Source organism: Puntigrus tetrazona, unplaced genomic scaffold (genome assembly GCF_018831695.1).
Source record: "Puntigrus tetrazona isolate hp1 unplaced genomic scaffold, ASM1883169v1 S000000373, whole genome shotgun sequence".
Lineage (NCBI taxonomy): Eukaryota > Metazoa > Chordata > Actinopteri > Cypriniformes > Cyprinidae > Puntigrus > Puntigrus tetrazona.
In genome coordinates, this window is record NW_025048028.1 from 432,765 (window position 1) to 446,706 (window position 13,942).

The following is a 13,942-nucleotide window of genomic DNA, read 5'->3' on the forward strand; positions in this document are numbered from 1 at the left end:
CGTATATATCACAATTCATGCACACATTCCATCATCATCTGAATACATATTCTAGCAGGTTCACACACACAACTTTAAAATAATGTCCTGAAGGACCACCTGTTGTCCATTATTGTGAAATATTTCTGAGGCATGAATCATAAGGGTGAGTAATTAATCACGGGCTGTCAGAATGGAGCGCAGGGGTCTCGTGGGAGGGTGAAGAGTCACATATGGGCAGATGGAGGTCAGAGTCACACTGCACACGCCATCGACAGGTTAACATGAGAGAGCCAGCAAGTGTGAAGACAAAAGTAAAAACAGATGAGATGAGGGGAGGTGGTAAATATAGGAAAATGACAACTAATATTCATTTCTACTATGCATCTCTTAATCTACATCTTATAATATTGCATATATATAAATGCATATGTTAAATAATATTAATTCAGTTAAATAATGTATGCATCCATCCATCTAAATCTGAAAATTAAATGGAAGGAGATTTAAGCACCTACAAAATACATACTACAAATGTATATATATATATATATATATATATATATATATATATATATATATATATATTTCATAAAAATATTATTGTATTTAATAATTTCATTCATAGATTAAAAACATTTATTTTGTACATTTAAATGCTGTATTACACTAAGGTGAATAACTAAAATATTTCATAATATTTAATAAAATAAGTATATTTAATGGTTTCATACATAGATTCAAGACATATCTTTCTACATTTAAATGCTGCATTACAAGTGAATGACTAAATCTGCGAAGTGTCCAACGACTATGAGATTAACTAAAAAAAAACGTTCAAGCAAAATTAGTTCATGGTTTTGAAATGAAACCTAAAATGAACCTTAAATGTTTAGCAAATTTTGAAAGTAAACCTGAAATTACCCTTAAAAGATTTTCTATATCTGTTCCTATTAGGTTGTCATAAAAAAAGTTTTGCAGTTCATCAGTTCTGCATAATTAAAAAAAACAGAATGTTCCTGGAACTTTCAGTAACTGATAAAAAAGGGAAACTATATGCTTTTGTTATGAGAACATTTTCTGTTTGATTTGATACCTTGCGATAAAATATGCTTGTGTTCAAATTTAGATCTTTGTTTGAAGATTTCGGTTTTGTCACAAATCTGAGCCGCTCTAAGACACCGCTGAGATCTCTTTTGAAACCTGTGAGAAGCGAGAGATAATGACACTAAATGAATGAACTCTAGATTTGATCTTTTGCTGCATGAATTACAACAAAACAGCAAAATTCAGCAAACAAACACGATACAACGGCGTGTGGTTCCAGTGCTGTTTCAATCCCAGATAAATCAGCTGAATAACACGTTTAGAGGTTTTGACTAATTGAAGTCGTCACAGAGCCTGAAGCCAGCGTGACGATCCTTCACTCCTCAGTAAACTCGTGCACTGTCGCCCTCTGGCTCTCTCCACTCAAACACTCCTGGCTCTCAGTCAGAGATAATTACCACAGGCTGTAGGCTATAGCGTGTTCCATTTTGATCTGCAGTACAAAAGATCTGAAGCCACTGTTATGTGTTCCTTCTCTCCGTAGACACTACCAGAGTATCTGAAGTGTGTTTAGAGACACTTCAAGCGTGTTTATTCTCAACCGCATGTTCCTTTCTGTTTCTGGTCGGCAGAGGGGAAAGAAATTTTCTCATTTAGCAAAAATGGATTCATCCGGAAATACAATCTGGAGTAAAGTGCTCCTTTTAACAGCTTTCCATAAACTTTCTTTGTATTTATGAATACAACACCTACAGTGTGAGTTACTCACAAACTAACTTTTAAAAATGATTGTTTTATTTTATTTCAGTGAACATCCACGGAACTATTCCATTGCTCTGTATAGTGGATAAAGATTCTTCAGAATCAAAAAATACGGTTCTTTTAAGAAATCACTAAGGGTTCTTTAGGGAGCCCAAAATGTTTTCTATTGCATTCACTGTAAAAAAAAAAGCCGAAAAAGGTTTTCATAGCAATGCCATAGAAGAACCATTTGGTTCTCAAAACGTAAAGAACATTTTAATCATCTAAAGAACGCTTTTCCGCTATAAAGAATTTTGTAAGGTTCAATAGATGTTAAAGGTTCTTCATGGGGAACCATTGAAGCTAATAAACAACCTTTATTTTTTGCTGTGAAAACCCCCTTTGGACTCCTTTTGTGGTCGATTGTGTCCTTGCTTCAATGTAAGTTATTTTGCTTGTTTTATTTATTATTCTATTTAAAGTATAATTCATCTCTGTAGCAAAACCTGCAATTAATATAAAAAAATAGTATTACTCTTAACAAATGCTAATTACACTTTATGCATTATCTGTATCAAAAGGAAATCAAAGTTTTGAATCTTTATATGCTCCGGTTCACTCATAATGCATTTTTTATCATAAAGATGCACATGCAGTAATGATTTGCCCCAGAATGCGACAGCATTTCATATGTCTGAACCTCCGAGTGACCCACTTAAAGTGGCACTGATGCCATTAATACTTTCTCAGGTCATGGCACCTTAGGATATTCAAAACACTCAAAGAGAAAGAAAGAGAGCGAGAAAAGAGAGAAATCTTGTGTGTCTCTCAGGAATGCCCTCTATATTAAATCTATAATAGAGTCGACCGCCATTGGCTATATCTAAAACACGCTCATTTTCCTGCGAACCTCAATATCCAAGGGAAAACACTTTTCTCCCAATGGAGAAATCCAGCTTTAAATAGGAAAAATAATCTAACGTTTTTAGTTTAAATCAATTCAAGGTTTAACGTGGAAAAAATGATTAAAGCACAAAAACAAATGTTATCATACAGCAAATTATGAATGATCTTGTCCCAAGATATTTAGGCATTTTACTTTTCATTAATATTCTGAACCAGTTTTATTTTTATATTTTTAATATTAATGTTTTGGTATTTTTTCTTGTAATTTTTAGTAGTATGTCTACATATTTTTTTTTTGTTCAGTTAAATCGAAATGTTGCCTTGGTATCTAGCTGAAATATAAATTTTAATGTTTATTTTATGACAAAAAAGGTTTTTAAATTTAGTTTTAACTATAACACCCATGCTGTAATACTACTTTGGTGTAAAATAGAGATTTTTTTCATTATTATTTGAATGCAAATTATTATTAACTGTTATACAATACAATTCAATTTGTGTATATTTTACAGAAATGAGAAAGAGGTTTTGATCAGCGGGTTTTGGGTGAAATATGAGCCAGGCTATTACTTTTTGAGATTCAAATATGTATTCTATTTAAAGTTCGAGAAGGATAACACTGTTAACATGTAAATAAACATTTTTTAGTCACATCACAGCAACTACTAGAAACCTACGAATGACACGAAATAGCTGTGAAGGCACAACAAATTAGTCATGCATTTGTGGGGTTCTGTGTTGTATGCTGATTTCATTGGCCCGTTGATGAACCAATGAAATGAAAAAGAGCCTCCACGCTCCTGCTCTGCCTTTCCAGTCACGTCTCAGCATGGCATCTGGAGCGTTGTGGCAGGGTCAATGTCAGCGAAGCGCTCGAAACTCAACGCAAGCAATCAGTTTACCAGAGAGATGCAAACTCTGCGATGAGAAGAGAGGGGGGCGCATCAAACTATGCCTAATTAGCCACTAGCATGTTCTCTTTAATAATGAAGCATTAAAAAAAAAACAGGAGGACCACACACACACACACACACACTCGTGTTCACTCTAGAGTGGGGTTCACGCTCATTCAAATCTCAGTGGGCCCCTAAACTCCACAGCACAGGCAGAAGGAGTCCCGGGAACTTTCCGAACAATGGTAATGAATAGAGAGAGAGCATTTTGTTTGTGCAATATTCTGAATTCGTGACAAGGAGTTGTCAAACGACAACCATCACGCTTGTGGCTGTATGTCAGGCGCAGTACTCACTCAGGGGTGGACTGTCAGAGAAAGGCCCCGTCTCATTACACAGAAGCTGTGCGCTGGTTGGCTCCCTGCATCCACCTCTGGGGCCAGCGTGGGTTCCTTTGGGGCCGGCATCTGCGTATTGACAGCTGGCCCTGAGCTCCAGGGAGTGTGTGACGTCTACAATCCCTGGAGATCGGTACTGTAAGGCTGCGTATGAAGACAATACACAGACCTCCTCTGAGCTCTAGCCTTGAAATAGCATCATGCTACCGAGTTATATTTAGAAGAAACAAAGTTCTGTATGCTGTTCATGTTATTGATCTATTTATGTATTCATGATTCAATATGTTTTAAAAAATTATACGCATAAACATTACATAAAAAACGTAAATGTGACTCTCTTTATATATATATAAATATTGACAAAATCGCCTTTAAAAATTTCCAAATGAAGTTCCTTTACAAAAAAATTTACAAAATATATTTTTGGCTGTTGCTAAAAATACACCTCAGTGACTTAAGATTGGTTTTGTGGTCCAAGGTCATAAATAATTTTTTTCAGTATTTACATTTTAATACATCAAAATATACAACATGTTCAATTTCTTATCTTAATTTATTACTACATTTTACAGTGATTTTTATTTTAAAATAGTAATGTTGTTGTTTGATGCTTTGTAGCTTATACAGAGTTATAGGCCTATGACATGAACAGTAAAAAGTTATTTGCTTTGGACATGAATATTTATTTATGTATTACATAAATATTCATGTCCAAAGCTTTGTTTTTTGTTACAAAAATAAACATAAAAGACTTCATCATGTCACATATTGAGGAATGTGGTTTGTAGCCTGTACAGAATTATATAAATAACAATAAAGTAATATAAATAAATATTTTAAACAGCCTAGTAGTTACATTAATATAATTATCCTCAGGTCCAAAGATTTTTAGTACTTAATTTTTAATACTTAATATTTATACCAAGAATAGCTACATAGAAAACATTACTTTAAGATTTTTTAAAAAGCCATTATATGTAGCCGTTTTACATCAACTATATTTATAACTGAAATGTAAAATTATGAGCATTATTTATACACTCGGTCGTCCAACGGGTATTTTAAAACAAAATGACCGTTACTTTTGCTTTAGTTTTAAGAGAACGCTGCTGTCGGAGTCGTTTTGGCGCCAAATGACTGTAAATGAGCCTAATGTGTGGCTTATCATTTGGAGGCTGGAACAACAGAGTACCTCCTTGTCCATGTCCAAATCGATACCGCCAAGTGTTTACGCCATTTGAGAAAAACTCTACGTGAGGGAGACTCACCTACCATCTCTGAAGACGAGCCGCCTCTAAAAGCTTCACGACATGCGCAGTACAGATTTGCTTCCCGTCCTCCGTTCTTCCGACAAACTTTGTGCAAAAATGGGCCCATCCACCTCTCTCACACGAGGTAAGCGACAATCAGTGTTTGTGCTAGCAATGGCGCTAGCGTACTTCATACTGCGCAGTATACACTGCATACTGTCTACTGTTTCTTTTATTTTTTTATTTTTATTTATTTAGCCGGCATGACCCCTTTGAGATATATATCTTTTCTATAGCTCTTGTACTTCCTGGCCAAAATGGCCGCACAGAAAGTTTCACATACAGATAGACAAAGGTAAAGAATAAAAATATCCAATATCCTATAATATATTTACATAAAACATTCAGATTCATCCCATAGTCTGTGGCCAAAGGATGAAAAGCCAAACTCAGAGCATACTCTGGGACCGGTCAGATATAATTTATAAGATTTTCTAGTAGTATAATTATGATGAAAGATTACAAATATAAGATGGCCGTTTAATGCCTTAGCAGTAAATAGGAACATAAACCAACCATTTTGTACAAAGTAGCGTGAAGATGTATTTGTCACAAATCATATTGCAGCATATGATATATCTTATCCAATTTCTTTAATATGGATAAGATTGCATGCATATAAACCACATCACCATAGCCCAACACTGAAAGAAAAAAACTTTGGATAATTATTTTCTTTTTCTTTAAAAGGAAAGCACTTCTTAATATAAAAGAGAAAACCCAATTTATGAATATTAAAACCCAACCGTTCATCAAGCCATAACCCCAAGTATTTATAACTGTTTATTTTTACGGTGCCCTTCCAAGGTTAGAATAGGTGGAACTTTTTATTTTTGTACGAGTAAAAACCATATAATTAGTTTTGTTTGCATCTTCAGTTTTAACAATGAAAATTGCAATGACCAAAAGGAATCTTACAAATAGCTCTATGGCTTAATTCATGAAGTGTATAACTGTATAAATAATTGTCTTTAGCATACAAATGGATTTTAGCCGTGTTATATATTATATAGGTCATATATATATATATATATATATATATATATATATATATATATATATATATATATTATATATAGTGAAAATAAAACCGGAGCTAAAATAGATCCCTGTGGGACTCCTTTGTTTATTTTTAGTTCTGTATGAGTGAAATTTTCAACCGAAACACACTGCATTCTTTCTGTCAATTAAATATTGAACCAATTAAGACTCATTTTACTAAAATCAAAGTCTTTGCAATGAGATTTTGTGATATACAGAATCAAAGGCTTTAGACAGATCAACAATAATAGTACTATTTTAAGTTTTATTAATTCGAATGTGGTTTATTCAGATGTGACAGCTGTCAGATATAGGCCTAGGCTACTGTTTTTATATAAGTGTTATATATCAGACACACCCAGCACGTTTTACAAATTTACTATTTCGGTTGTTCTACTTCAAATTTTCACCTCAATTTGTTACTGGCCACTTCTTTGTAATTGTTTATGAAATTTAGCGATAAAAAAAAAAAGAAAAAAAGTTATTAACATAGCAAGAGTTCGCAGAGAGTTGCTCTCCAGAACCCACTGCCCTCACCGTGATCTGCACCTTGTGCCAGCGTCACCCTAGATAGAGACATTCTTTCTCTCACCCTTTTTATACGCCCACAGTTTTCATTTTGCATTCATTTCATTGCCTGGAGTCATGAATTTTTCATCACTGGTTTCATGATGAATAAAAGATGAAAAAGGGAAGGACGTAGAGAGCTGGAGTAACTGTGTGTTTGTGTATCGTAACTATGTGAGTCCACAAAAGGCACTGATGAAAATCTGTCACCGTGCTGTATCGCTCTCTAGAGTGATAAAGTACATCAGAGTATTTCCTGTACAAATCTAACTCTGACTGCACCATAACTGAGACTAATGGAAAGTTGTTGATAAAATTAGTTTAAGGAAGTGACAGCATTGTGAGGAACCTCTTTATTTTACAGACAGAATAGGGGAAAAGCACTTTGGTTTCATGGAATAAAAAATAACTTGGAAACAAGTGTTTCCTGTTACGTTTGTGTACAATACAATATCCCCCATGCAGATAAAAATAACAATATATTAAAGATGGTTGTTGCTTTAGAAACCCTGCACCTTCCCCAGTTCCACCTGTATAGATCTACAGGGTGATTCATTATTACCATATCAGTCCCTCAGAGAGTTGTCATGACAGAAATGACTTCCTAAAAATGTATATAATAATGTTTTAAACAATTCATAGTAATAAGAATAAGTGTGGTATTTACAAAAAAGTTTGGTAGAAGAAATCTCAACGGCAAAATAGTTTCAATCGAAACTACTTATTTTGTACAGCATTACAGTCAGCTAAAGTAATTTGTAAATAATTTACTTTGCACACCTTGACTCTCAAACCTTACTGCATTTCTCAGTCTCTGCCAGAAAAAGCCTTCTGCTGCCGGGTTTGTGGGCCACTCTAGCACACTTTGCCCACATAGGCAGCGTCGCAAGTTTAGGATTCTCGACTGCCGAAGAACCGGTTCCAACAAGACCAAAACCATCACATCTACGCCCTCTTCCAGCAGCCTTTGTTGTGCTAGGAAAGCTGCCATTTTGAAAAGCGCACTGTGAACAAATCCCTCAGTCAGCACAAATATCGTTTTCCTACTCTGGTTTACGCTTTGGTTTAGGTTATCCATTATCGGTATTCCAGGAGTCCAATCTCTTTCAGCCAGACAGAGGGGACGAACATGTCTTCCTCTGTCTTCCAGTTCAAAACGCAAGTGGTTCAAAACCCATTCTGCAACCATCGGATCCTTGGTGTCATACAAAACAAAGGCATCATAAGTGCAATCATTTATCTTCAAGTAATAACTTTTTATTTTCGCTATCCAGAAATTATAAATGTACGATATGTCCCAGTAGAACACATGTATCACAATAGCTGTAGACATCATGATAGTGATGACGGATGACGTGAGCACGTATAGGATTTGTGCAATACTGTTGTTGATGCAGGCATTTTTTAAGTTCAGACTGATCATTGGATGTCCTCTTCTGGATTCTGGAAGATCACACAAGACATCTGTTGCTAGACGAGGAAGGACAGTCTCACTATTCTCTAACCAGAGAATGAAGTCCAGAAAGTCACAGGTGCAATGAAAAGGGTTCCTCTGCAGGTCCAGCATGCGTAGGTAGTGATCTCTACCTGTCTGGAAGGATGCATCGCTGATGTGCTGCAAGCGATTGAAAGCAAGACTGAGGATCAGCAGGCTTTTGACGTCTTTGAGGAAGCTATGATGCAACTTGAAGATCAGATTATGGCTCAAGTCCAAGACCTTCAACGAGCGTGTATGCTTTGATAGTTTTCTAGTGACCTTACTCAGTTTGTTCTTACTTAAATCCAGAGTCTCCAAATGGGGTAAATATTTGAGCTGCTCCCACTCAAAATTGGCAAGAGTGTTCTTGCTCATGCTAATATATGTTAGCGTCCTTGGAAAATAGCTGAATATATCATTTGGTATTTCACTAAGCTTGTTATATGATATATCTAGGTGCGTTAGATTTGAGAGAGACTGAAAAAGACTTTTGAATCCACGGTCCTTCTTCCACATTATATCCAGTCGATTGGCTTGAAATTGCAGTTCCTTCAGTGAGTTGCTCTTCAAAGTCTTGTTGGTTAGTGAATTTATCTCATTCCAACTGAGGTTGAGAACTTTAAGGAACTGAAGGTTTTCCAGGAATGCCAGACTGTTCCTCACACCTGCCACCTCAAAGTAATGTTTGTTGTGACTTAAATCCAATATTTGTAAGTCTTTCAGTTCATTAAGGGCAGCTTCTGAACGCATGTAGACTCTGTTGTAAGACAAGTCAAGGTACTTTAGCCTGGGAAAGTGAGTGAACTCTGTACCATTAAAATATGAAGCAATGAAGTTTGAGGAAAGATTGAGGCAAGTGATGTTCTCTGCTCCTGTGAAAAATATTGGGTTGATATGGTAAATGTTGTTCCTGCTGAGGTCCAAAACTGGTCCTGTTTCCAGGCATTCTGCTTTGGTAAATGGAGGATAATGGCGGAACTGTTCATTTGTGTGAATGTAGGGGCCTTCACGGTGGCCTCCTTCATTGTCATCAGAAAGGACATAATTTCTACACTCCTGTCTTTTAAAAGCACTTGTGAATGTTAGCCTGTTGTCAATCAGTGAAATCAAAGACAGGTTGTGAAAGTTTCTGAACACCGATATATTGAGATGTTGGAGAAAGTTGACTCCCAAGTTTAGAACGGATAGGTTTCTCAAACCAAAGAGAGGTCGGAGATCTTCCTCACAGAGGTTGTGGAAAATATACCCTTCTAGGTGAAGTGTTTGTAGTGACTCCAAACTGGCAAAACTGTTTGAGAGTTTCAGTCTATGGTAAAATCTCTGAGATGGATTATTATATGAGAAATCTACAACTTCCACTTTTGGTAGGACACTGAAAAATCCTCCACTTTCAAATTCACCAATCAATGAGTTAAAGGAAAGATACAAATACTTTAACATAGTAAGGTTCCTGAACCATGATGGGTTGATTGTTTGTAAAGAATTCCCAGAAAGTCGTAGGTCTTGTAGTTTGGATAGTTCACTAAAAGCATTCGGATGAATCTGTAAAGCATTATTCTTTGTCTGACAGGTAGTGCATGGAAATGGAGCAGTGAAACAAAAAGGACAGTTTCCAGATAAATCAAGAACTGTTAGGTTTGTTAGGTTGTTCAGATCAGAGGCGTCAACATAGCCTATCTTATTTAGTAGAAGTGAAAGTTTGCAGAGGGATCTGGGTAAAGGGAATGGTATTTTTTTTAGTCCATTTTTAGACAGTACTAGCTCAGTTAGATTCAAGTGTTGAAATGTTTCATTGTGAATTGTCAGTTCTGTACTGACATTATTATAGCAGTTCTTGTTTAATGATAAAACTTTGAGATTCTTTGTTTTTGAAAAATCTGATGGTCCAATTGCCTTGATATGGTTGGATCCCAGGCTTAACTTTTGCAGTCCAGGAGGGAGATCTCTTGGAAATACTGTAATCTTATTATCATCAAGAAGCAAAGTCTTAAGATTAGCCAATCTTGAAAAAATCCCAGAAAGGCCATGTTCAATCTGATTCTTTTTGAGGTTTATCCGTGTTACTTCGGTCAGATTCCAGAAGCGTCCTTTGGTAGGTGTTTTATTTTATTGTCCGCAAAGTCTAGGTCAGTTGTATTCCAGATCAGGTTTTTCTGAATTATTTTCAAAGATCTTCCTGAGCAATCCAATGCAACAGAGCTGTTAGACAGTGTCACATCACATGGAAGCATTCTCCAAGCCCAGATGAGACCTTGAGATGAGTGGACAGTACATATCAAAATCAACACAAGTATCATTTTCTTAAGATTTTGGGGACTCCTGGGAATGAGAGAAAGCATTATTGTTTACTTTCTGAAGCTTTTGTAACATTAAAAATCTTTACTGTCACTTTTGGTAAATTTAATCTGTCTATATTGTTTCGTAGTTATGTAAAAGATCAGAAAGTGTGCTTACCAGAGCAGTCTGTAAAAGAGAAGAGCATAGTTAAGGAAAATCTGTCAGCTTTTATGGCTCTTATTTTTTTTACATTTTTTTTTTTTACAGTAGTTTCCTCTTTTAAGTTTCAGAATGCTTCGTTACTTCCTTTCAGTCTGTGTGCCTTAAAGGAATAGTTCACCACAAAATTCTGTTATCATTTACTTAACCTTGAGTAGTTTTACTTTATTAGTAGCAAATAGTAGTACTTTATTCTGCTGAACAAAAAGTAAGGTATTTTGAAGAAAGCTTGTAACCAGACTGTTTTGGGTCAACAGATTTTGAACTACTCAAAGGTGAGTAAAGGATAACAGAATTGACATTTTTGGGTGAACAATTCCTTTTAAAGGGGTAGATCAATCAAAAATTAAACATCTGTCGTTCACTGACCTGATGTACATTATTATTGTTTTGGATACCATGTACTTTTTTGCATGGGCAAAATTTTGTAAAAATATCTTCTTGTGTGTTGCATAGATAAAAGAAAGTCATACAGGTTTGAAACAACATGACCGTTGTATATACATGGCTGTTTTTTTGGACCGTTTTGTAGTAAGGTGGTGTAACTTTAATCATTTCAATATGTGTTACAAGAACTTGCAGAAAATAATTGCGAAGGACACAGTCATATTGTGTGACTGAACCCAACCGAAATATCAAAAACATGAACACTCAACTCAATAGCAGTCCTTTCTCAACCTTCTAACCCTACTTGATCCAATACGTCAGATCTACCATCTTCGATTGAAACAGTGACATTATGACCATTGCCAGCAGATCCAAACAATAACCTGATCTACAAACACTCAGCGGTCTGTTTCTTCTGTTTGCACAGCTCTCCAGCAATGGCTAAAATCCCCCCCTAATCAGCTCTACAGACACCAGGAGTATGCAAGGCCAGACTGGCACTCATCGCATGCGGAGCCGCGAGTGCATTAGTATGCCGTGGAGAAACACGGCGACTGTGAGTGGACACTCCAGCAATTAGATGCATAGCACTTTGTGTGAACCCGCAGAGGTGCCAGTGCTCATATTCTGCTCAGCACCTGGGGGCAGCTTTCATGCATTGCTTTCCAACCGCTGCTACGTGTTCCACATACAGATCGGACCATTATTAATTTTAAATGTGTTGTATCCATGCCACAGTCTTTGGTATTTCTGATCAGCAGGGATGAGGTATGGAGATGAACAAGGCACGGTTCATTATGTAGGCGTGTTTCACTCTGTAATTTGTTGTTTTACTGCTTTGAGCATTGTGCACTGTGTTAGTGCTGGTGTTTAGTTGTCATTGTTATGTGTGGTGGAAGTCTTGAAATTAAAGTGGGGACTTGGACTTTGTTTGCTAGAAACTCTTTTCGATTGCACACGAGTGTGTAAGAGACGCAATCAAAACTTATGAGATGTACTTCTGCTTCTGCTTCAACGTATGAGCAAAGCCATACATTTCACAATGTGAGTAATGAGACACAATAAGTACAATCTTGACAATGATTTCCAGGTTGCATCCTGCACTTCTCACCTTTTCCACCCCTTATGATCCGGTGGGGTATCTGAGCCTGAGGGGGTGTTGAATTCTGCCCGGGGCGAAATGTTTGAGCTGCGAGGATGAGCTTCAAGCTCTTGAGGAATAGTGGACTGCAGTTCAATAATATTGGTGATTTACACAGGAAAAGAGTCACTTTTGCTTGCACAGAGCTTTGTTTTTGTACGGTGTGTGACTGGGTTTCCAGATAGCATATGATAATGAATAAACGTGATTGATGACTGCTGCTGACTATTAGCAGAGGTTTACTATCTGGGTTTTCTTTTGCCTTTCAGCATGGCATGGATGGGAGAATCTCTACAAAATTTTACAAAAGGTCTGGGTCATATTTCAACCCTCCACAAAAAAGACATTATTTTTGACATTTAAACAAAAATCTCCAGTTAATTTAATGATTATTGATACACGTAAAAGTATTGATACCTGATAGCATTTAAAATGAATACAGATAAAAAAACAATAAAAAAAAAAACAATTAAATTTTCTTGATGCAAAATACTTTTATTATTTTTCTTCAGTCGTCACAGAACCCTGAAACTGCAAAAACGTACTGAACAGTCAAGTCTTTAGATGGTAATCTGTTGTTGAACTTGAAATCGAGCAATTACATAATGGTATAAAACGGTGAAAATGCTACGGTAAATGGTTAATGATATGTAATGGTAAATTGCTGTACAATTTACAGGGACAACCGTAAACTGACATTGCCCGAATTCCCTGCATTGGATTTGAAATTTAGTTTGAATTTGATGTTTTTTCTTTGAAAGAACTTGTTTCTTCTTAGTTTTTCCTTATCAGTTATGTTTATTAGGGTTGTGTGTTACATGTAATGTAGTTAAATAATGTTTATTGTGTATTTCAGTTAAATGAGTCTCATCATGATGGTGTGAAGGACACTGAGCATCTTCTATATATGCTCATATTTAAGAGCAGCTAGTGATGGTTTTGGTTCATCGTGTGACTTTCTCGTCACCACCTGCATTTGGTGGTTATCAGTGTATTTTTAAAGGCACAAAACAGATTTCAGTGCTTTAATATGTTGGTGTATTAACCTCATATCAGTTAATAAAATGACAGTGTTTAGTTAAAACCTAAAATGCTGTTACCATATTTTTTTATGGTCGAATTCTGGCAACCACAGCTACCAGTTTTTTACAGTAAATCTTGACAATTTTTCTTTTTACAGTGTAGATTAAAACAGATGGTTCTTTTGTGTAGTGTACTTATTGTACAGCTCTAGTATATATGTTTGGTCAACCATCTTGTTCAGGATCTTAAACCATCAATGGAAGCACTGTGGAGAGTTACATCTGTCTTTATTGAAGTGAAAAGGGAAACCCAAGACCGTTTTAAATTCTCATTAATCTCTTTTAAAAGCCCAGGCCATGTGAGAGACTGCTCTTTTGCTACTTTAAAAAGATGCCCTTCATAGCTCAATTAGTCTGTCCTGATTCCCAAAGAAGCATTTATTTAATAAGGCAGAGATTAAAGAAACTAATTATAAACCTTTCATTTGTAACTGGGAGATGGACCTTCCAGTTGCCCATATGAACATGTTAATGTAG

The 13,942-nt window shown here is 36.0% G+C and overlaps 1 protein-coding gene and 1 long non-coding RNA gene across 3 annotated transcripts; both read right to left on the reverse strand.

The window, feature by feature from the left end:
* Positions 1-3,283: 3,283 nt before the first annotated feature.
* On the reverse strand, positions 3,284-5,340 carry LOC122333706. 2 transcript variants are annotated; one of them, XR_006248662.1, is made up of 3 exons: positions 5,233-5,340; positions 3,923-4,108; positions 3,284-3,591 (listed from the first exon to the last, which is right to left on the reverse strand). It is a non-coding gene; the product is annotated as an uncharacterized LOC122333706 (long non-coding RNA). The 2 variants fall into 2 exon arrangements; XR_006248661.1 differs by lacking the exon at positions 5,233-5,340 and adding an exon at positions 5,157-5,228.
* Positions 5,341-6,605: 1,265 nt separating this feature from the next.
* On the reverse strand, positions 6,606-10,906 carry tlr8b (toll-like receptor 8b). Its single transcript, XM_043231406.1, is given in 3 exon segments — positions 6,606-10,443; positions 10,446-10,678; positions 10,814-10,906. Coding segments are annotated over 2 exon segments (3,030 nt in total). The 5' UTR covers positions 10,657-10,678; positions 10,814-10,906; the 3' UTR covers positions 6,606-7,624.
* Positions 10,907-13,942: the final 3,036 nt, after the last annotated feature.